Below are 22992 nucleotides of genomic sequence, written 5' to 3'. Positions count from 1 at the left end.
CTGCTGACAAGGGCTGGTGAGGATTACAGCCCTGGGAGAGGGTACAACTGTGAATCTTGGATTGGTGACAGGTTGAGCAAGACTGAGTCCATTTTGGACCCAATGTTTCATCCCCCTCCCCACTTCTGTGTGTGTATGTGGGGGAAGATGGTTCTGGGAATCAGATCCAGGGTGTCATACATATAATACATTTTTATTATGACTGAATTATATGCCTGGCCCACAGTTCCTCCTCTAGTGATAGCCCACTATCCAAGTGAGCTATTTTACCAGCCCTTAGTTTCTTTTTAAAATTTTTTTTTAATATTTATTTTATTTATTTATTCCCTTTTGTTGCCCTTATTGTTTTATTGTTGTAGTTATTATTGTTGTTGTTGTTGTTGGATAGGACAGAGAGAAATGGAGAGAGGAGGGGAAGACAGAGAGGAGGAGAGAAAGCAGACCTGCTTCACCGCCTGTGAAGTGACTCCCCTGCAGGTAGGGAGTCGGGGTTCGAACCATGCTTTGCGCCACCTGCGCTTAACCCGCTGCGCTACAGCCCGACTCCCACCAGCCCTTAGTTTCTAAGTGTCTTGTGTTGGCTGTTCCTCCTGTGCCCCTCCCCACTCCTGCATGGCTGCAGCTCCCCGCCAGCAGGGATCTTGATCTCTAGTTCACTGTGGCACCCCAAGAACAAAGAGGAAGTTGCTAGAGGTGGGGACCTTATGTCTGAGGGGGCTCATGCAGGGACCCCTCACACACTCCCCCATTCTCCCTCAGACCTGGACAGGGACAGTCCAACTCTCAGGCACTGGGCACAAATGGTTTATTTTTCTATAAAGAGCAAAGTACAAAGAGGTGTTTTGGGCAGCCTAGAGGAGCAGCGCAGGGCACTGTGTCCAGGCTGGTGAGGGGCCTCCCTCGTGACAGTGGGGAAGGGACCCAGGAGGCCAGGTGGAAGCCCAGGGTCACACGAAGCCAGGTTTCATGGAGGATCGACAGCAGTTGGGGCAGCTCCGCGTCCCGTTGTTCTGCAGACACCTTGGGAGCAAAGGGCTCTGTCCACTTAGTGTCCATCGTGGCCCAGGCCTCTCCCCCCTCTCCTCTGCCGGGGCTGGGAGGGAGTCCCGAAGAGGAAGGGAAGGGAGCAGCCCCCAGGCTCCCACTGGAGGACTTGTCCCTCAAACTGGCTGAAGGTGAGGGACAGCCCGACCTGAATGCAAAGGTGGGGTGGAGGCTGTCAATCCCACAGCCCTGGCGGTCTGGAGCCTGTGACCTTTGAGAAGTCACTCTGAATTTTTAAAATATTATTTGTTTATTTATTTTTGGACAGAGACAGAAAGAAAGTGACCAGAAAGAGGGAACCAGAGAGTGAGACAGAGAGAGGTACCTACAGCACTGTTTCACCACTTGTGAATCTTCACCCTTCCAGATGGGGAACAAAGTCTTGAAACAGGGTCCTTGATCACTGTAATGTGTGCACTCAACCAGGTGTGTCACAACCCAGCCCCTTCTCTGAATTCTTTAGGGAAAAGAGTGATAAGAATGACCACCTCTGCACACTGGGAGGTTTTACAGCGGGTAGAGTGCCGGACTTGCTCCCTGGAACTGAATATGCCAGAGCGATGCTCAGTTCTTTCTCTTTCATGTTCATGAATAAATCACTATTTTAAAAAATGACCGTGGTCTATGTGGTGGTGCACTGGATAAGCCACTGGATTCTATAATAAGGGTTATGCAGAGACTCTTATGCGTGAGGCTCTAAAGTCCCAGGTTCAATCCCCTGCATCACCATACACCAGAGCTGAGCATTGCTCTGATAAACAAACAAACAAATAAAAATAAATAAAGCACTGGATTCTTAACCATGAGGTCCCAAGTTCAATCCCCGGAAGCACATTACCAGAGTGATGTCTGGTTCTTTCTCTTTCTCTGCCTGTCATTCTCATGAATAAATAAATATTTTTTTAAATGACCACCTCAATGGACTTTGTTGGGAGCAATATTGGTGCTTTGGTGGTTGAAACATTTTTTGAAGAGGTGGTAAGCTGTACTACTATATGAATTTTTTTTAATTTTTATATTTATTTTATTTATTTATTCCCTTTTGTTGCCCTTGTTGTTTTATTGTTGTAGTTATTATTGTTGTAGTTATTATTGTTGTTGTCGTTGTTGGATAGGACAGAGAGAAATGGAGAGAGGGAGGGGAAGACAGAGAGGAGGAGAGAAAGATAGACACCTGCAGACCTGCTTCACCACCTGTGAAGCGACTCCCCTGCAGGTGGGGAGCCGGGGTTCGAACCGGAATCCTTATGCCGGTCCTTGTGCTTTGTGCCACCTGCGCTTAGCCCGCTGCACTACAGCCCGACTCCCACTATATGAATTTTTAATTTTTTTTATTTATAAAAAGGAAACACAGACAAAACCATAGGACAAGAGGTATAGAACTCCACACAATTCCCACCACCAGACTCCGTATCCCATCCCCTCCCTTGAACTTTTAATTTTTTTAAATATTTTTATTTATTTCTTATTGGATAGAGACAGAGAAATTAATAAGAGCAGGGGACAAAGAGAGGGAAAGAGACAGGAGGCCGGGCAGTGGTGCACTGGGTTAAGTATACATAGTACAAAGTGCAAGGACCCAAGCAAGGATCCTGGTTCAAGCCCCCAACTCCCCACCTGCAGGGGAGTCACTTCACAGGCGGTGAAGCAGGTCTGCAGGTGTCTATCTTTCTCTCCGCCTCTCTATCTTCCCCTTCTCTCTCAATTCTCTCTGTCCTATCCAACAGAACAGAAAAAGAAACAAAAAACAAAAAACAGCCACCAGGAGCAATGGATTCATAGTGTGCATATACTGAGCCCCAGCTATAAACTTGGTGGAAAAAATAAACAATTAATTAATTAATTAATTTTTAAAAAGAGTGGAAGAGAGACAGAGAGACACCTGCAGCCCGGCTTCACCACTCATGAAACTTTCCCCCTGAAGGTGGGGGACCAGGGGTCTTTGAGCACTGTAATGTGTGTGCCTAACCTGATCCCAAAATTGTACTACTAAAACATTTATTGACTGGGGAAAATAGAGAAGTTTATGGGGGCCGGCAGTACCGCACAGGATTAATCACACATAGTTCGAGCTACAAGGACTAGAGAAAGGACCCGGGTTCAAGTCCCCAGCTTCCCACCTGCAGAAGGGTCACTTCACAAGTGGTGAAGCAGGTCTGCAGGTGTCTTTCTCTACTCATCTCTATCTTCCCCTCCTCTCTCCGTTTCTCTCTGTCCTATCCAAAAAAAAAAAAAAAAAGGAAAGGAAAAAATGGCCACAGGAGCAGTGGATTCATAGTGCAGGTACCGAGTTCCAGTGATAAGCCTGGAGGCTAAATAAATAAATAAATAAATAAACAAGAGAAGAAGTTTATGAAACAGACTTCATGCCTGAGGCACCAAGATTCCCGGGCTTAACCCCCTGCACCACTGTAAGGCAAAACTGAGCATTACTTTAGCAAAGTAAAATAGGAATAAATAAAATATTATAGACTTGGAAATGAAGGTTAACTCAAAAACAAAGACCTGGAGAGATCGCTCACCTGAGCAGTGCACCGACTCTGTCATTCACATGGCTCAGGCTTGAGCTGGCCCCCACTATGCTGGGGACGCTTCAGTATTGTGGTCTCCGACTCTCTCTCACTCTCCATATACATATATGGTTTTTTGTTTGTTTGTTTTTGCTTTTTGCCACTTGTGAAGCTTCCTGCCTACCAGTGGGGACTGGGGTTTGAGCCACAACGTAATGTGCACATTTAAGCTACTGCACCACTACCTGGCCCTCCTTTTTTATCTCTGTATCTCTTTTTCTTTTACTTTTTTTTCCCTGAGCCTTCACCGCACCGTGCTGACATTTTACAGAGAGACGAGAGACAGAGACAAGGACAAAAAGATGCCACAGCACCAAAGCTTCGCCCAGTGCAGTAGGGGACAGGCTTTAACCTGGGGTGCACACACGGTTGAGCAAGCTCACTCCTTCCTCCCTCTCTGTCTTCATTATTTTTTTATTGCCACCAAGGTTATCACTGGAGCACTATGGCCATTTTTTTTTTTCCTTAACTGAATTTTTTTGTGTGTTTATTATCTTTATTTATTTGACAGAGACAGCCTTAAAATCAAGAGGAAGAGAGACACAGAGAGAGAGAGATAACCCACCTTCGGGGAAAAGCTTTGTGAATGGTGAAATAGGTCTGCAGGTGTCTCTCTGTCTCTTTCCCTATCTCTCCCTTCCCTCTCGATTTCTGGCTGTCTCTATCAAATAAATAAATAAATAAATAAATAAATAAATAAATAAATAAATAAATATGAGAGAGACCTACAGCCCTGTTTTACCTACCACTTGTGAAGCTTTCCCCCTGCAAGTGGGGACTGGGGCTTCAACGTGGGTCCTTGTGCACCGTTATATGAGCGTTCAACCTGGTGCACCACCACCCAGCCCCACCTAGTCATTTTTTATTATTATTAGCTAGGACAGAGAGAAATTGAGAGGGGGGAAGATAGGGAGAGACAAAGGCAGACATAATAGTCATGCAAAAGGAGTTCATGCCTCTGAGATCTCAGGTTCAATCACCAGCACCACCATAAGCCAGAGCTGAGCAGGGTTCTGGTCTTTCTCTCTTCATTAAAATAAAAATAAGATGGGAACAAAGCGGGTTAAGCACACATGTCGCAAAGCGCAAAGACCGGCTAAGGATCCGGGTTTGAGCCCCAGCTCCCCACCTGCAGGGGAGTCGCTTCACAGGCGGTGAAGCAGGTCTGCAGGTGTCTATCTTTATCTCCACCTCTCTGTCTTCCCCTCCTCTCTCCATTTCTCTTTGTCCTATCCAACAACGACGACATCAACAACAACAATAACTACAACAATAAAAAAAAAAAGGGCAACAAAAGGGAATAAATAAATATTTAAAAAATAAACTATTTTTAAAAGAAAGGCTTTTGCATAACCATTATGCTATTCCCCCCCTTGCAAATAAATTAACATTAAAAAGGGGGGTTGGGCGGATGCGCAGCGGGTTAAGTGCACATTGTGCAAAGCTCAAGGACCTGCGTAAACATACCGGTTCGAGCCCTCAGCTCCCCACCTGCAGGGGAGTTGCTTCACAAGCCGTGAAGCAGGTCTGCAGGTGTCTATCTTTCTCTCTCCCTATCTTCCCCTCCTCTCTCCATTTCTCTGTCCTATCCAAAAAAAAAGACAAAAAAATTTTTTTTAAGTAGTCTGGGAGGTGGCACAGTAGATGGGAGTATTGGACTCTCAGGCGTGAGGTCCTGAGTTCGATCCCCGGCCACACATGTACCAGAGTGATGTCTGGTTCTTTCTCTCTCTCCTATCTTTCTCATAAATAAATAAAATATTTTTTAAAAATAATTTAAAATAATAATAATTAAGTAAATAAATATATAAATGGCCACTTGCCAAGGCTGCTGGGAAGATTCCCTAAGTCCATTTGGGGGAAGCTCTGCACACAGGCTGGGGACACAGGCAGAGGGTGTCAGGAGGACTGCTGTGAGCCACGCCCCCAACTTGCCCCGGACACTCACCTAAGGTGGAAGATATGCGAGCAGGGCAGGGCCTGCAGGCGGCTGTTGCGCTCTCCGATGGACTCTCCACACAGGCCGCAGTACAGCTCCGTCTCCTCCACGCACTCGTGGAAGCGCACGACCTGGGCGCGCAGCTCCCGCTGCAGACCCTTGCTGCGGTAGATGCCCTCGCTCAGGCAGTGCAGCTTGAGCTGGCTCAGCTGGGGGCGCGGTCGGCAAGGGGAGACCAGTCAGGGCGGGGCAGGGGCCCTCCTCATCCAACCCTCCTCGCGCCCACCGCCCCCGCAACCCTGGCCTGATCCTGCCAGCTGATCATCCTGGAGATAATGCCCTGCCCTCTCTGAGCCAGGGGTTCTATCTTGCGCAGAGTGAAGGAGTAATGAGGTCAGACCCTCAACCCATATCTTTTTCTTTCTATTTTATTTTTATTTATTGGATAGAGATAGAGAGAAACTGAGAGGGGAAGGGAAGACTTGCAGCACTGCCTCATCTTTTGTGATGTCCCTCCCGCCCCGCACGTGGAGACAGGGGTCTTGAACCCAAGTCCTTGCACATTGTAACATGTGTTCCCTACTGGGCAAACCACCACCTGACTCTCCCACCTCATATGTTTGTTGTTGAATCCACTGATCCTGTTTTTTGTTTGTTTGGTTGGTTGGTTTTGTTATTTGTTTTTAGATAGGAAAGAGGGAAATTGAGAATTGAGAGGGGAGGTGGAGATAGGGAGAGAAAGAGAGACACCTGTAGCACTGCTTCACCACTCATGAAGCTTTCCTCCTGCAGGTGGGGATCAAGGACTCAAACCTAGGTGTGTGTGTTCAGTTTAGTGAGAGGTCGCATATACTCCTAAAGGGATTTGGGATTTGTGTTCCAGGCAAACATATCCCCAGGTGAGCAACCTCAATGGCCCCACCTGTAAAATGGGGCTCCCTGGTACCCACCTTTCAGGGATACAGTAAGAATTCGAACCCTGAGATGCTGGTACTTGGTGGAGTTTTAGTGGCCACTGAGAAGACACTAAGGAATTCTGGCCTGATACCACCTATACCGTTTTCTCCCAGCAGAGTCAGGCAGAGAAAGAGTGCAAGAGACCACAGCATTGAAGCTCCCTTCAATGCAGTGGGGACTGGGCTTGAACCTTGGTTTTACACATGGCAAAGCAATGCACTAACCAAGTGAGTTATATATCCAATCCCAACAGCATTCTTACACAACTCTCTGCCAGCTCTACTGGTGGGAGAGAATTGAATAAGAAGGCCCAGGGCTACCGGAGCAGTTCCTAGAGATCATCAAGGACTGAGGGCAGCCCTCCTCCAACCCAAGATCCCATCTTGGAGCTTGGCTCCAGACCCAGAAGATGAAATCAGGTCTGACCTTGTTCCCCACTTCTTCAGCCAGGTCCTGGGCTTTCTCAATGGCATCCAGAGCCTGAAAGGTGAGCAGAGGCCAGGGCTACAGGCTGAGCCGGATGATGAGCTCAGCTCATGGGGAAGAAAGATGGATGAGGGGAGGGCCCTCTGGCAGGTAGGCACATAGAGCAGGAAGAGGCCTGGGTGTGTGAGTACCCCTGGGCTTCAGCTGACAGATCCAGAGTGCGAGGAAGGGCTCCCTCTTACAGAGTGCTGTGACAGCTTATGGAGGGCTGGGGTTCACAGCTAACGTTCAAATCCCAGTTTTGGGTTTTTTTGTTTGTTTGTTTTTACCAGAGCACTGCATAGCCCTCGCTTTTGGTGAGAGGCGTGAGAGTCTCTCCCCTCCCCCCCTTTTTTGGTGTCCCTTGGTGGGCATGAAGAGAGTCTTTATTTATAACCCTGCTCCAGCTTGATTTATTTAATGGCTGTGGGTCTCTGGTCACACACCTTACCCTGTTTGGGGTATTTGGGCCCTATTTGGGCCACTTCCAAGTCTAGAAAATGACTCAAGGGACTGGGGTGAGGATCTGAAGTGAAGCTGCCATCAGTGGGGGGCTGGGGACCTGTAGGCAGGGGGCCGCCTCACCTTGTCCAGGGCCTTGCGGGCCACCCAGCACTTGGCCACACCCAGCAGCACCTGCACCTGCCCCAGGCGGTTTCCAATCTCGGTCATGATGCTCATGGCAGAGTCGTACCTGGGGAAGGCTGTCTGCACAGCGAGATGTGGAAAATCGGGGAGGGAGGAGTTGTAAAGTCAGAGCAGGCTGGCCTGCACCCCACTCTGTGTCCCCGCACCCCAGTAACTTCACCTCCAGGTCGCCTCGGCTGCGGTGGATGTCAGCAAAGCAGAGCAGGCAAAGTGCCTGCAGCGGCCGGTCCCCGTGCTGCAGAGCAATCTTCATAGACTCCTGTGGGGGTGCAGGGGAGGGAGTGGGGAACAGTTACTCAGTCACCACTGCCCAGGGGACTCCTCAGATGGGGCAGCTCAGAAGTTACCACGAGCCTCAGAGCCTAATGCGGCAGTCACAGTGCTGAGTGACAGGGCACCAAGGCCTCCTGGCTAGCAAGTGGAGGAGCTGGGATTCAAGCCTAGGCAGTGGAACACCAGATCAGACACCAGCTCTCTCTCTACAGAGCCCAGGAAGCTTCACCCCTGAAGGCTAACTGGGGGAGGGAGGGGTCAGGGAGGCTCAGAACCCAGAACAGAGGGTTTCAGTTGGAGAGGCTAGGCAGGGGGCAAGGCTCGGGGGTCTCAGTGGGCTGATTTGGAAGGAAGAGGCCCCACCAGCCCCAGGCTCTGCCCTCACCTCCCGCCCCTGTTGCCCACCTCACAGCACTCCATGGCACTGCCCAGGTGGCCCAGCAAGCGATAGGCCACAGCCATGTGGTACTGGCTCATGGCCCGGTACTTGAGGCTCCAGCCTTTCCCATAGTCGTTGACGAGCTCAGCCGCCTTGCATGGGAAGAAGAGGGCTTTCTCGTAATCCTGCGGGGGACACAGGGAGGGGACAGACGAGAGGGAAAGGGGCACACTGAGTGGCCAGAGTCTGGCTTCTCCAGTCACTTCACAGTGTCTGTGGGCTCCACCTGGTATTCATTCATTCATTCATTCATCCACTCCTGTCATCTGGGAAAGAAGGATATAAGCAGAGGGGATGGTTGCTGTGCTAACCTGGCCACAGCTAGCCGGTCCTTGGCACATAGTAAATACACAATAAATATCTGGTGAAAGAGCCAGACACTGTAGCTGGTTCCTCTTCTTCCACAGTCTCAGGTGAGCCTGTCAGCTTCAGAGACACGGGGGGTGGGGTAGTGGGACTCCTCCACCCCTCGGCCTCCACCAGAGTTTGCCAGCAAGCATCCAAAGCTGCTGTCCAGACAAGGCTCAATGACAGGTTCCCAGTACAGTCAGCTCAACAGGATACTGGGACAGGAGCAGAGATAGCTCACCAGGTAGAGCAGCACTGTGCCTTGTCAAGGCCCTGGGTTCAAGCGATGTATTTTAAATTAATATAAGAACTCAGGAAAAAATAATTATTTTAAATGATCTGAGAACAAATAAATCTGAAATTTTATCCAATCATGTTTTAAATTTAAAAAAAACTATTTTATGGGCTGGGTAGACAGCATAAGGGTTCTTTTAAAAATTTTTTTGAAATTATTTTTACTTTATTTATTGGATAGAGACAGCCAGAAATCTAGAGGGAAGGGGATGATAGAGAGAGAGACACCCGCAGAACTGCTTCACCACTTGCAAAGCTTTCCCCCTGCAGGTGGGGACTAGGGGCTTGAATCCAGGTCCTTGTGCACTGTAATATGTGCGCTCAACCAGGTGTGCCATCACCCGGTCCCCAGCATAAGGGTTCTATAAACAACTTTCATGCTGAGGCTCCAAGGCCCTTAGCACCAACATAAGCCAGAGCTTAGCAGTGCTCTGGTAAAGAAAGAAAGAAAGAAAGAAAGAAAGAAAGAAAGAAAGAAAGAAAGAAAGAAAGAAAGAAAGAGAGAAAGAGAGAAAGAAGTTTAAAGAATTTATTTATTTATTCATGAGAAAGATAGGAGGAGATAAAGAACCAGCCATCACTCTGGTACACATGATGCCAGGGATCGAACTCAGGACCTCATGCTTGAGAGTCTAGTGCCTTAGCCACTGCGCCACCTCCCGGATCACTATTTATTTATTTATTTTTAGTGAAAGAGAGAAAGATAAAAAGAGATGCAGGCTGCTGCTCTGGCTTATGGTGGTGCTTGGGATTGAAACTGCAGCCTCAGAGGCTCAGACATAACCATATGCTGTCTTCCCAGCCCTAAATTGTACACATTCTCTCACACACACACACACACACCATTTGTTTTTTGCCACCAGGGTTATTACTGGAGCTCTGCACCTGCAGGTGAACCATATCCTAGTCCTTTAATTATTATTTTTTTATAAGAGAGAGATTGAGTAAGAGGAAACAGAGTACCATTCCACCACTTTTTTTTTCACTCTATCACTTATGGTGTATGTGTATATATTTGGGGCCCTGCACATTCATGATTTCACCACTCCAGGCCACTTTTTCATATATATATATATATATATATATATATATATATATATATATATATATATAGAGAGAGAGAGAGAGAGAGAGAGGGGGGGGGGGGAATCATAGCACCAGAGTTTCCTCCACTGACATAGCTCGAGTGTGGTGTGCTGGGACCCAATCTAGACTGTGTGCATGGCAAAGAAGATGCCTCCACTATTATTTTTATTTATTTATACCAAAATACTGCTCATCTCTGGCTTATGATGGTGCTGGGGATTGAACATGGGACTTCGGAGCCTTAGGCATCAAAGAAAGCCTTTTTGCAGGGGGTTGGACTGTAGTGCAGCAGGTTAAGCGCACATGGTGCAAAACTTGAAGATCAGCATAAGGATCCCGGTTCGAGCCCCCAGCTCCCCACCTGCAGGGGGGTTGCTTCACAAGAGATGAAGCAGGTCTGCAGGTGTCTATCTTTCTCTCCCTATCTGTGTCTTCCCCTCCTCTCTCCATTTCTCTCTGTCCTATCCGGCAACAACAATAATAATAACCACAACAATGATAAAAACAACTAGGGCAACAAAAAAGGAAAATAAATAAATAAACTATCTTTTAAAAAAGAAAGCTTTGGGAGTCAAATGGTAGCACAGCGGGTTAAGTGTAGGTGGCGCAAAGCTCAAGGACCGGTGTAAGCATCCCAGTTCGAGCCCCTAGTTCCCCACCTGGAGAGGAGTTGCTTCACAGGCGGTAAAGCAGGTCTGCAGGTATCTATCTTTCTCTCTCCCTCTATTTCTCTCTGTCCTATCCAATAACAACAACATCAATAACAACAACAATAATAACTACAACAGTAAAACAAGGGCAACAAAAAGGGATAAATAAATAAATATATAAAAAAAGAAAGCCTTTTTGCATCACTATTATGGTATCTTTCCAGCCTACCACCATTTGCTTTTAACTTTCTTGTTATGTCTTTGCTTTTATCTTTTTTTTTTTTTTTTGCCTCCAGGGTTATTGCCAGGGCTCGGTGCCTGCACCACGAATCCACTGCTCCTGGAGGCCATTTTTTCCCCTTTTGTTGCCCTTGTTTTTTATCACTGTTGTGGTTATTATTATTGTTGTTGTTGCCGTCGTTGAATAGGACAGAGAGAAATGGAGAGAGGAGGGGAAGACAGAGGGGGGAGAAAAAGATAGACACCTGCAGACCTGCTTCACCGTTTGTGAAAGGACTCCTCTGCAGACGGGGAGCCGGGGGCTCGAACTAGGATCCCTATAATAGTACCTGTGCTTCGCATCATATGCGCCTAACCTGTTGTGCTACCACCTAACCCGCACTTTCAACTTTCTTATAATGCAGTAATGGGGATTGAACCAGGGCCTCACACATGCGAGGCATATGCTCTACTTTTTTTTTTTTTCCCATGAAGAAGATAGGCAGAGACATCACTCTGGCACACGTGCTGCCGGGGATTGAACTTGGGACCTCATGCTTGAGAGTCCAGTTTTTTATCCACTGCTCTACCCCACCCCATCCCCGGACCACTGCTATACCTTTTTTTTTTTTTTTTCCCTCTTCCAGGGTTATTGCTGGGCTTGGTGCCTGCACCAAGAATCCACCGCTCCTGGAGGCCATTTTTTCCCCCCTTTTGTTGCCCTTGTTGTAACTTCGTTGTGGTTATTATTATTGCCCTTGTTGATGCAATTCGTTGTTGGATAGGACAGAGAGAAATGGAGAGAGGAGGGGAAGACAGAGAAGGGGAGCGAAAGATAGACACCTGCAGACCTGCTCCACCACCTGTGAAGCGACTCCCCTGCAGGTGGGGAGCCAGGGGCTCGAACCGCGATCCTTATGCCGGTCCCTGCGCTTTGCGCCACATGCGCTTAACCCACTGCGCCACCGCCCGACCCCCCCCCTTTTTTTTTAAGTAGTAGTGGTATTGACTTTTAAAATGTTTTTATGGGTGGGGGAGACAGTATAGTGGTCATGCAAAGGTCTTTCATAAATGAAACACCAGAGGTCCAAGTTCAGTTCCTCCACGCCACTGTAAGTCACAGGCGAGCAGTGTTTTGGTAAAATAAATAAGTTAATTTAAAAAATTAAGTTATATAGTATTTTGTAGGATAAAGTAAATATTGAATTACATTGTTAAAAATAAAGATTTTTTAGCCTAAGAGATAATGGAATCAAATTTCCAATAAATCAAGGGAAATTCTGAAACACTAGACTTGAATGGGACATGGCCCTCTTAGAAGCTTCAGTTGTCCTGGCAACTGAAGCATTTAAGAAGAAATAACTGCATAGGAGAAAGGAGCAACCAAGAGCCCACGTGAATTGCTTAAATGCCATTTCCTTTTAAAAGGAACCCAGAGAAACAGCTAATTCCCAGACTGAGGGCAGGAAACATACAATTTTTCTGAGGCTTTATTTTTTAACCCAGAACACTGCCCAGCTCTGGCTTATGATGGTGCCAGGAAACTGGGCTTGAGAGCTTGGAGCATCAGGAATTAAAGTCTTTATTAGTTTGTTTTGTTACCAGAGCACTGCTCAGCTCTGGCTTATGGTGGTGCGGGGGCTTGAACCTGGTACTCTGGAGCCTCAGGCATGAGAGTCTCTTTGCATAACCATTTTATGCTCTCTACCCCATCCATTAAAATCTCTATTTTAATTGTATTTATTTATTTGTTTGTTTATTTATTTATTTTAGATAGAGACAGGCCAAGAGAGAAGGGTGGGAGCTCAAACTTGCATCTTGCACATGACAAAGCTGTGAACTATCCGAGCGAGCTATTAATCTGGTTCTGAGATGAAAGTCTCTCTTTTTTTTTTTCCTTCTCTTTCAGAGCACTGATCAGCTCTGGCTTACTGTGGTGTGGGACACTGAACCTGGGACTTGGAGTCTCTCTCTCTTTTTAACCACTGATCGGCTCTGGCTTATGTTGGTGCGGATGGAGGATTGAACCTGGGACTTTGGAGCCTCAGGCTGTTTTGCATAACCTTTATGCTATCTCCCTGCCACCTCCTAGGACCATTTTGACAGGAAAAAAAAAAAAAAAAAACATGGAAACTTTCAGAGACCAAAGGAAATCTTGTCTACATGAGTCACATTGATTATAAAAAGATTATAAAAATCAAAATGAACCATGGGGTGGTGAAGGTAACATAATGGTTATGCAAAAATACTCTCATGCTTGAGGCTTTGAGATAACCAAATTCAATCCCCAGTACCACCACAGGCCAGATCTAAGCAACGCTCTGGTCTCTATATCTATTTTTTAAAATATTTTATTTATTTATTCATGAAGAAGATAGGTAGAGAGAAAGAACCAGACATTACTCTGGTACATGTGCTGCTGCCGGGGACTGAACCTAGACCTTATGCTTGAGAGTTCAACCAATGCTTTATGCACTGTGCCACCTCCTAGACTGGTCTTTCTTTCTGTATCTTGCTCATTAAAATAAAACAAATATTATATATATGATGACTGCAATTAAGTCATACTGAACTTTAATTTTTTTAAATATTGTATTTATTTCTTTTTTTAAAAGTTTTTTATTTTTTAATTTATTATTATCTTTATTTATTGGATAGAGAAAGCCAGAAATCAAGAGGGAGGGGAGTGATAGAGAAGGAGAGAGACACCTGCAGGTGGGGACTGGGGGCTCAAACCTGGGTCCTTGCGCACTGTAATACATGCTCTCAACCAGGTGTGCCACCAGCCGACCCCTTATTTATTTCTTTATAAATTTTATTTATTTATGAGAAAGACAGGAGGAGAGAGAAAGAACCAGACATCACTCTGGCACATGTGCTTCTGGGGATTGAACTCGGGACCTCATGCTTGAGAGTCCAAAGGTTTATCACTGCACCACCTCCCGGACCACATGAATTTTATTTTTTTAAAATATGTATTTATTGGGGCCAGGTGGTGGCACACCTGGTTAAGTGCTCACATCACAGTGCACAAGGACCCAGGTTCAAGCCCCTGGTCCCCATCTGCAGGGGGAAAGCTTCACGAGTGGTGAAGCAGGGCTGCAGGTGTCTCTCTCTATCTCTCTCCCTCTCTATCTCCCCCTTCCTTCTCAATTTCTGGCTCTATCCAATAAAAAATAAATAAAACAAAAATTTTATTTATTTATTCCCTTTTGTTGTCCTTGTTGTTTTATTGTTATAGTTATTATTGTTATTATTGATGCCATTGTTGTTGGATAAGACAGAGAGAAATGGAGAGAGGAGGGGAAGACAGAGAGAGGGAGAGAAAGACAGACACCTGCAGACCTGCTTCACTACCTGTGAAGTGACTTCCCCGCAGGTGGGGAGCCAGGGAGGCTCGAACTGGAATCTTTATGCCAATCCTTGTGCTTCGCGTCACATGCGCTTAACCCGTTGCGCTGCTGTCCGACTCCCTGAACTTTAATTTTTGCCACCAAGGTTATCACTGGAGCTCAGTAGCTACATGACTCTACCATTTCTGCTGGCTTTTTTTTTTCTTGCTGTTTGATAGAGGGAGAGAGGAAGAGAGACAGAGACAGAAGAAGAGACACCTGCTGCACTGTTTCACCACAAATGACGTTTACTCTCTGGCAGGTGTGGATCAAGGACTTGAACTCGGGTCCTTGTACATGGTAATGTGTGTACTCAACCAGGTAAGCCACCACCTAGCTTATTCCATCTTCTTTCTTTCTTTTAATATTTATTTCATTTCACTTGATAGGACAGACAGAAATTGAGAAGGAAAGGGGAAAAAAAGAGAGACACCTGCAGCACTGCTTCACTGCTTGCAAATCTTCCCCCTGCAGGTGGGGACTGGGGACTTGAACCTGGTTCCTTGTGCATGGTAAGCTGTGCATTAAATCAGGTGCATCACTGCCTGGACTGTCTTTTCTCTAGGAATGGTATCTCATAGTCATTAATAAGCCCTGATGAGAGAACGTTCTTTCTTATAGAAAAATCTCAGCTAGCTTGGAACATACATAAAATAGACTTCCAAACTTCTTCCCACATGAAGACCCCTAATTCCATCTGCTCTATTCCTACCTTTAAGTTCGTGTTTGTTAAACAATTTGTCCTGCTTTATATCTTACCGCCTTTCAGACACCAAACTGCAGATACTATTATGATGCCATCCTGACCTCCCTGACCACCCAATGTGTCCCAGAACCTCACCTCTCCAGAGCCCTACCCCACTAGGGAAAGAGAGAAACATGGGAGGGGGGGGTTGCTGGCACACCCAGTTAGCCCACATAGTACAAAGCACAAGGACCCATGCAAGGATCTGGGTTCCAGCCCCCCACTCCCCACTTGTATGGAGGTTGCTTCACAAACAGTGGAGCAGGTTTGCAGATAGCTCTCTTTCTCTCTCCCTCTCTATCTCCCCCCCGCCCTCTCAATTTCTCTCTGTCCTACCCAATAAAATAGAAAAAATGGTCACCAGGAGCAGGGGATTTGTAATGCCAGCACCAAACTCCAGCAATAACCCTAGAGGCAAAAAAAGAAAGGAAGGGAGGAAGGGAGGAAGGAAGGAAGGAAGGAAGGAAAAAAGGAATGAAGGAAGGATGGAAGGATAGACGGAAGGAAGAAAGAGAAACAGAAATAGGCTAGGATATGGATCGACCTGCCAACAACCATGTCCAGCAGAGAAGCAATTACAGAAGCCAGACCTTTTATCTTATGCACTCCAAAAAATTTTTTTTGGCTCATATATCCAGAAGGATAAAGAATAGGGAAGCTTCCAGTAGAGGGGATGGGACAAAGGGAACTCTGGTGGTGAGAAATGAATGGAATTGTACCCGTTATCTTACAATCTTGTTAATCATTATTAAATCACTAATAACCACTAAAATATATATATCTCAGGGGGCCGGGTGGTAGTGCAGCTGGTTCAGTGCATGTATTACAATGCGCTAGGACCCGGGTTTGAGCCCCCGGTCCCCACCTGCAGGTGGAAAGCTTTGCAAGTGGTAAAACAGTGCTGCAGGTGTCTCTCTGTCTCTCTCCCTCTCTACCACCCCCTTCCCTCTTGGTTTCTGGCTGTCTCTATCCAATAAATAAATATAATTAAAAAAAAAAAAAATATATATATATATCAGCTAGCACTTATAGAAGGGATACCAGAACTTGGAAATAACCATGCTAGAGGAGTGGACAGGAAAGAGCTGATGCAGGCAACAAGCATCAGTGGAGCGTGGAGGTTCACAGGAAGCCACGGTTTTACCCCACTGCCCACCAGGCTAACCAGCTGGTTATGAAAGGTTCCCTTCCAACAGAGTGATCAGGCTTTCACTCTTTTAACAAGGCATTTGTACCAAAAATGTGCAACTCAGTCCCACCACATAATAGCTAAATTCAAGCCCCTACTAAGTCACAGAGATAAAGGAACAAATTGTCTGAATCCTTAAGGAAGTGCTGAGACAAAGGGCTGGAACATTTTTAAATTTGATTTATTATTATTGTTATTATTATCATTATCAGTGCACTATTCAGTTCTGGCTCATGGTGGTGCAAGGGACTGAACCTGAGACTTTGGAGCCTCAGGCATGAAAGTCTTTTTTTTTTTTTTTTTAAAGTATTTTATTTATTTTATTTTGAGAGAGATGCAGAGAGAGAAAGAGAGAAACACCAGAACACTGCACAGCTCTGGCTTTTTGTGGTGCGGGGGATTGAACCTGGGACTTCGGAGCCCTAGGCACAAGAGTCTTTTGCATAATCATTATGCTATCTACCCCCGCCCATGAAAATCTTTTTTGAGGGAGTCGTAGCGAAATGGAATAAAGCACGTGGAGTAAAGTGCAAGGACTGACTAAGGATCCCGGTATGAACCCCCGGGTCCCCACCTGCAGGGGAGTCGCTTCACAGGCAGTGAAACAGGTCTGCAGGTGTCTATCTTTCTCTCCTCCTCTCTGTCTTCCCCTCCTCTCTCGATTTTTCTCTGTCCTATCCAACAACAACGGCATGAATAACAACAATAATAACCACAACAGCAAAACAAGGGCAACAAAAGGGAATAAAATAAATAAATATTTTTTTAAATCTTCAAAAAATTAAAAAAAAAAAGAAAGTCTTTTTTGCATGACCAATTTATGTTATCTTCCCTGCCCAAGCTGGAACATTCTATAAAGCAGTTAATCCAAATGCTTTAATAAATCATGGAAAATAAAGGAGAGGGGAGGAATTTTCTACTAAAAAGATATAGGGGTCCAGGTGGTGGCATAGGTGGGTAAGGCCTTGGACTCTTGAACATAAGCTCTGGAATTTTTTAATTTTTTGCCTCCAAGGTTATTGCTGGGGCTCAGTACCCGCACCATGAATCCACTGCTCCTGGAGGTCATTTTTCCCCCTTTTGTTGCCATTGTTGTTGTAGCCTTGTTGTGGTTATTATTGTTGTTGATGCCGCTCACTGTTGGATAGGACAGAGAGAAATGGAGAGAGGAGGGGAAGACAGAGAGAGGGGGAGAGAAAGATAGACACCTGCAGACCTCCTTCACTGCTTGTGAAGTGACTCCCCTGCAGGTGGGGAGCCAGTGGCTCGAACGGGGATACTTAGGCCAGTCTTTGCACTTTGCACCACATGTGCTTAACTCGCTGTGCTACCGCCCAACCCCCAAGCTCTGGAATTCTATTGCCAGCATTGAGTGTACCAGAGTGATGGTCTGGTGTTCTCTCTCTCATAAATACTTTAAAAAAGGAGTCGGGCAGTAGCACAGCAGGTTCAGCTCAGGTGGCGCAAAGTGCAAGGACTGGCATAAGGATCCCGGTTCGAACCCCGGCTCCCTACCTGCATGGAAGTCACTTCACAAGCAGTGAAGCAGGTCTGCAGGTGTCTTTCTCTCCCCCTCTCTGTCTTCCCCTCCTCTCTCCATTTCTCTCAGTCCTATCCAACAACGAACATCATCAACAATGGCAATAATAATAACCACAACGAGGCTACAACAAGGGCAAAAGGGGAAAAAAATGGTCTCCAGGAGCAGTGGGTTCATGGTGCAGGCACCGAGCCCTGGCAATAACCCTGGAGGAAAAAAAAAAAAAGTAACATGTTGTGGAAATGTTATGCAGGTTCAAACTATTATATTTCTTTGTCGACTATAAACCATAATCCCCCAATAAATAAATTTAAAAAAGAAAGTAAAATGTGAAAGTGAGATGGGAGGGGTCGAGCGGTAGCGCAATAGGTTAAGCACACATGGTGCAAAGCGCAAGGACCAGCATAAGGATCTCGGTTCAAACCCCTGGGTCCCACCTGCAGGGGGGTCGCTTCACAAGTGGTGAATCAGGACTGCAGGTGTCTATCTTTCTCTCCCCCTCTCTTTCTCCCCATCTCTCTCGATTTCTTCCTGTCCTATACAACAACAATAACAATAACGACAACAACAAGGACAACAAAATGGGAAAAAATGGCCTTGAGGAGCAGTGGATTCATAGTGCAGGCACCGAGCCCTGGCAATAACCCTGGAGGCAAAAGAAAAAAAAGAAAAAGTAAAAAAAAAAAAGTGAGACAGGGGAGCTGGTGGTGGCACACCGGTTAAATGCACTTAGCACTACGTGCAAGGACCTGCACAAGGACCTAGGTTCAAGTCCCTGCTCCCCACTAGCAGGGGAGAAGCTTCACAAGTGGTGAAGCAGGTCTGCAGGTATCTCTCTCTCTCTCTCCTTCTCTATCTCCCCCTCCCATCTCAATTTCTCTCTGTCCTAGCCAATAAAATGGAAAAGAAAATGGCTATCGGGAGCAGTGGATTCACAGTACCAACACCAAACCCCAGCAATAACCCTGGAGGGAAATTAATTAATTAATTAAAAAATAAACATAAAAGTGAGATGAGCAGTGGTACACATGTTACAATAAGCAAGGACTTAAGTTCAAGCCCCAGGTCCCCTCTTGCATGGGAGAAGCTTCATGATTGGTGGAACATTGTTTCAGGTATCTTTTTATTCTCTCCCTATCCTTCATTTACTCTTCCCTTCTTTCTCCCCTTCCTCTCTCAATTTCTCTGTCCTATCAAATGAAAGAAGAGAAAGAGAAAGAGAAAGAAAAGAAGGCCCAGTTGGTGAGACACCTGTTTGCGTGCACGTTACCATGTGCAAGGACACCATTCAAGCCCCTGCTCCCCACCTGCAGCGGTGAAGCTTCATGAGCCATGAAGCAGGGCTGTGGGTGTTTGTCTCTCAGTCTCCCCCCTTTCAATTTCTCTCTGCCTCTACTGAAATAAAAAAAGGAAGAAAGAAAGAAAGAAAGAAAGAAAGAAAGAAAGAAAAGAAAGAAGCAAAAGGGGAGAAAATCTTTTTTTTTCCTTTTCCCAGAGCACTGCTCAGCTCTGTTTTATGGTGGTGCAGGGGACTGTACCTGGGACTTTGAAGCCTCAGGCATGAGAGTCTCTTTGCATAACCATTATGCTAACTACCTCAGCCCTGGGGGGGGGGATCTTTGCTGTCACTCTGGAGGACTTTCACCTCCTCACACCTATCTTTAACCCGTCAGCACCTCACACTCTTTCACCTCCAGGTTTACTGAGCATCTATTTCATACCAGGTAAGTGCAAGCAACCGCCACAGGCTTTGATGTCTGACAGGACAAGGGCCAAACGTTCAGACCAAGGAGGCTGCCGTCACCGGCCGCCGTCACCGGCCCCATCACTCCACCCACAGCTCCATCTCCCCACTCTGTCCCTCCCCCCCCAACTCCCTCCCCAGGGCCAGGCCCACCTTGACCTGGGCATAGAAGCTGCCCAGGCTGCAGCAAACACGGCACTCCAGCATGGCGTCATCGTTGTTGTGGGCATAGCGCAGGGCCTTCTCGAAGCTCTCCAGGGCCTTCTGGAAGAGGCTGAGGCCCAGGAAGGCATTGCCCATGCTCAGGCTGACCTGGCCCCCGAGCTGGGCACCTGCCCTGGTGCCTGGCAGACCCAGGCAGGTCTTACAGTAGGAGATGGTCTTGTGGAACTCACACAACTTCTCATTGCTGCGCGCCAGGTTCAGGTAGCTCTCCAGGAGGAAGTCGGCGTCCTCTAGCTCCCGGGCCGTGTCGATCTGCACCACAGCGAACTGCTCCGGGCCGGGGAACAGGTGGTCGCCAGCCTGCTCACTCGCCAGCCTCCCTAGCCCAGCCTCTACCCTCCACCCAAACTGTACCCCCAGGCTTAGACTCAGAACCCCAAACAGGAAAGCTGCTGATGCCTAGACTCCAAGACCAAGGCTTGAGGTCCCTGAACTTGAAATTCTGGGGACCCCTGTCTGCACCCCAGGCCCAAAGCCAGAGGCCCAAGTTCAAAGCCAAGACTAAGCATCTGGGACCCAGGGCCAGATTTAGAGGCTCACGTTGTGACTGTTAGCTTATGAGATATAGGGAGCCTGAGGAGGCAGCAGGGGTTCCCCCTAACCCCTCCAGCCCTGATTCTTTGCTAGTAGGCCCCCAGCCAGCCAGCACCCACCTTCAGCATTTCCTTGTAGCGGCCCATCTCCGAGTGTGCTGTGACCAGGCAGCCCAACACACGGAAACGCCCCACCAGGTCTGCGCTCTTCTCCAGAACCTTCATCCACACCTGCAGTGCCTTCTCTGTCTGGTTCGACCGGTACAGTTGGAGTCCCTTCTCGATCTGCTGCTTGGCCTGGTCCTGCCCCATCCTTCCAGCCCCAAGCTCCCCGCTGAAGGAATCCCTGGTGGCTCTGGGTCTCTACACACTCATATCAAGGAGCCTCCTCCACTCTCCCAGGCAAAGAGCAGAGTGGGGCCTGGATGGAGGGCTGGCGCCACCCCGGGAACAAAGCAGCTTCTGCCCCTGCCCGCAGCTGTCCCTGCCAGTTGGGGCCACGTGGACACTGAGGAATGTCAGCCACAAGGTCATACATGGGGCCTCTGCCACATCCACGCCCCAAGCAGGGGGTGGCTTCCCAGGGGTACAGGCACTCTGCACCCCTGGCTTCCCCCTGGGGATCTTTTGGGCACTCCTGTCCAGCCTGGCTGGGCAGGCCCAGCCCACAGCTCTGCCAAGGAGCAGAGGCCTGCAGAAAGGGGTGGCTGGGGTGGCGCTGGAAACAGGCTTCGGGGAGGAGCCGGGACGACTGTGGTTCTGAACCCTGCCCCCCCATACACACACACAGACTTGTCTACTTGAGCCCCCTCTCCCTTGTGCTGTACTGACCAGGCACCTGGGGCAGTGGGTCACGTGCACATCCCACTCCCTTCACCTGGTCACATCTGAACAGCAGTGTCCTCGTCTGGAGGGTAATAAACTGTGACCCACAGGTGACACTCTGGAGCCAGACGGCCGGGGTTTGAACCCAAATCCTCACGCCAGCCCTTGCGCTGCACCGCCACTTGGCCCCTCTGCCTAAAATTCTTCATGTATAAATTAATAAAATCTTGGGAGTCGGGCGGGCTTGGGAGTCGGCACGGCGGGTTAAGCGCACGTGGCGCAAAGCGCAAGGATCGACATAAGGATCCTGGTTCGAGCCCCCGGCTCCCCACCTGCAGGGGAGTCGCTTCACAGGCGGTGAAGCAGGTCTGCAGGTGTCTGTCTTTCTCTCTCCCTCTCTGTCTTCCCCTCCTCTCCATTTCTCTGTCCTATCCAACAACGACGACATCAATAACAACAATAATAACTACAACAATGAAAAACAAGGGCAACAAAAAGGGAAAAACCTTTTAAAAATAAATAAAATCTTAAAACAAAAAAGGTGAGAGTCACATTCACAATAGAACATAACTGTCCCATCTTAAAAAGCTACTGTGTTTTCATTTTTTTTTCCCCTCTGTGGACTTCACTGAAATGTGGTACCCACATGGCTCCCGTTATTATTTCTTTTTAATTTTTTTGTTATCTTTATAAATTTATTGGATAGAGACAGCCAGAAATCAAGAGGGAAGCGGGTGACAGAAAGGGAGAGAGAGCCAGGGAGACACCTGCAGCCCTGCTTCACCACTTGCAAAGCTTTCCCCCTGCAGGTGGGACCAGGGGCTCAAACCCGGGTCCTTGTGCACTGTAACATGCGTGCTCAAACAGATGCGCCACCACCTGGCCCGTTATTATTTTTTCTATTTTATTCATTAGGATAGAGAGACATTGAGAGGGGAGGGGGAGATAGAGAGGAAGAAAAATAGATACCTGCAAACCTGCTTCACCACTCATGCACTCACTGCAGCTGGGGCAGGGGCTTGAAATGGGATCCCTGCTCTGATCCTTGCGCTTCATCCTATGTGGGCTTTACCGGGAACGTCACTGCTCTGCTTATTATTATTATTTCCAGATAGAGTATGAGAATCAGAGTGGGAGAGTCAGAGACAACATACCACTGCTGCACCACTTGTGAAGCTTCCACTGTGTTTGGTATTCGCACATAGTGACCAGGAACTGGAACCCAGGTCTCCGTGTTTTTTTGTTTTGTTTTTTGCCTCCAGGGTTATATCGATGGGGCTTGGTGCTTGAACTATGAATCCACTGCTCCTGGAGGATATTTTTCCCATTCTGTTGCCCTTGTTGCCATTGCTGTTGTTGGATATGGCAGAGAGAAATCAAGGGAGGAGGCAAAGACAGAAAGACACCTGTAGACCTGCTTCACCCCTTGTGAAGTGATCCCCCTGCAGGTAGGGAGCCAGGGGCTCGAACCCGGATCCTTACGCTGGTCCTTGTGCTTCATGCCATGTGTGCTTAACCCGTTGCGCTACCTCCCGCCCCCTCACCCCCCCATTATGCAAACAGCGATTTTTTCCATTTTTAAAAAAATATTTTATTTATTATTTTTGCCTCCAGGGTTATTGCCAGGGCTCGGTGCCTGTACCATGAATCCACTGCTCCTGGAGACTATTTTCTCCCCTTTTGTTGCCCTTGTTTTTTTATCATTGTTGTGGTTATTATTGTTGTTGGTGCTGTTGTTGGATATGACAGAGAGAAATCGAGAGAGGAAGGGAAGACAGAGATGGGGAGAGAAAGATAGACACCTGCAGACTTGCTTCACCGCCTGTGAAGCAACTCCCCTGCAGGTGGGGAGCTGGGGGCACGTGGC

General features: G+C 47.5%; 1 protein-coding gene across 2 annotated transcripts; it reads right to left on the bottom strand.

Moving 5' to 3' along the window:
* Positions 1 to 793: 793 nt before the first annotated feature.
* On the bottom strand, positions 794 to 21258 carry RAPSN (receptor associated protein of the synapse). 2 transcript variants are annotated; one of them, XM_060176428.1, is made up of 8 exons: positions 20421 to 21258; positions 19696 to 20034; positions 8302 to 8427; positions 7784 to 7882; positions 7561 to 7683; positions 6937 to 6990; positions 5563 to 5762; positions 794 to 1020 (listed from the first exon to the last, which is right to left on the bottom strand). In XM_060176428.1, the coding sequence occupies exons 1-8, from the start codon at positions 20610 to 20612 to the stop codon at positions 948 to 950; spliced, it is 1206 nt and encodes a 401-aa protein (XP_060032411.1). In that variant the 5' UTR covers positions 20613 to 21258; the 3' UTR covers positions 794 to 947. The 2 variants fall into 2 exon arrangements, with proteins under 2 accessions (XP_060032411.1, XP_007519106.1); XM_007519044.3 differs by having other exon boundaries at positions 8302 to 8460; positions 20421 to 21248.
* Between the last annotated feature and the right edge of the window lie 1734 nt (positions 21259 to 22992).

Source organism: Erinaceus europaeus, chromosome 17, assembly GCF_950295315.1.
Source record: "Erinaceus europaeus chromosome 17, mEriEur2.1, whole genome shotgun sequence".
Taxonomy (NCBI): domain Eukaryota; kingdom Metazoa; phylum Chordata; class Mammalia; order Eulipotyphla; family Erinaceidae; genus Erinaceus; species Erinaceus europaeus.
Note: the sequence above shows the minus strand (reverse complement) of the source record. Positions and strands in the feature narration are given on the sequence as shown.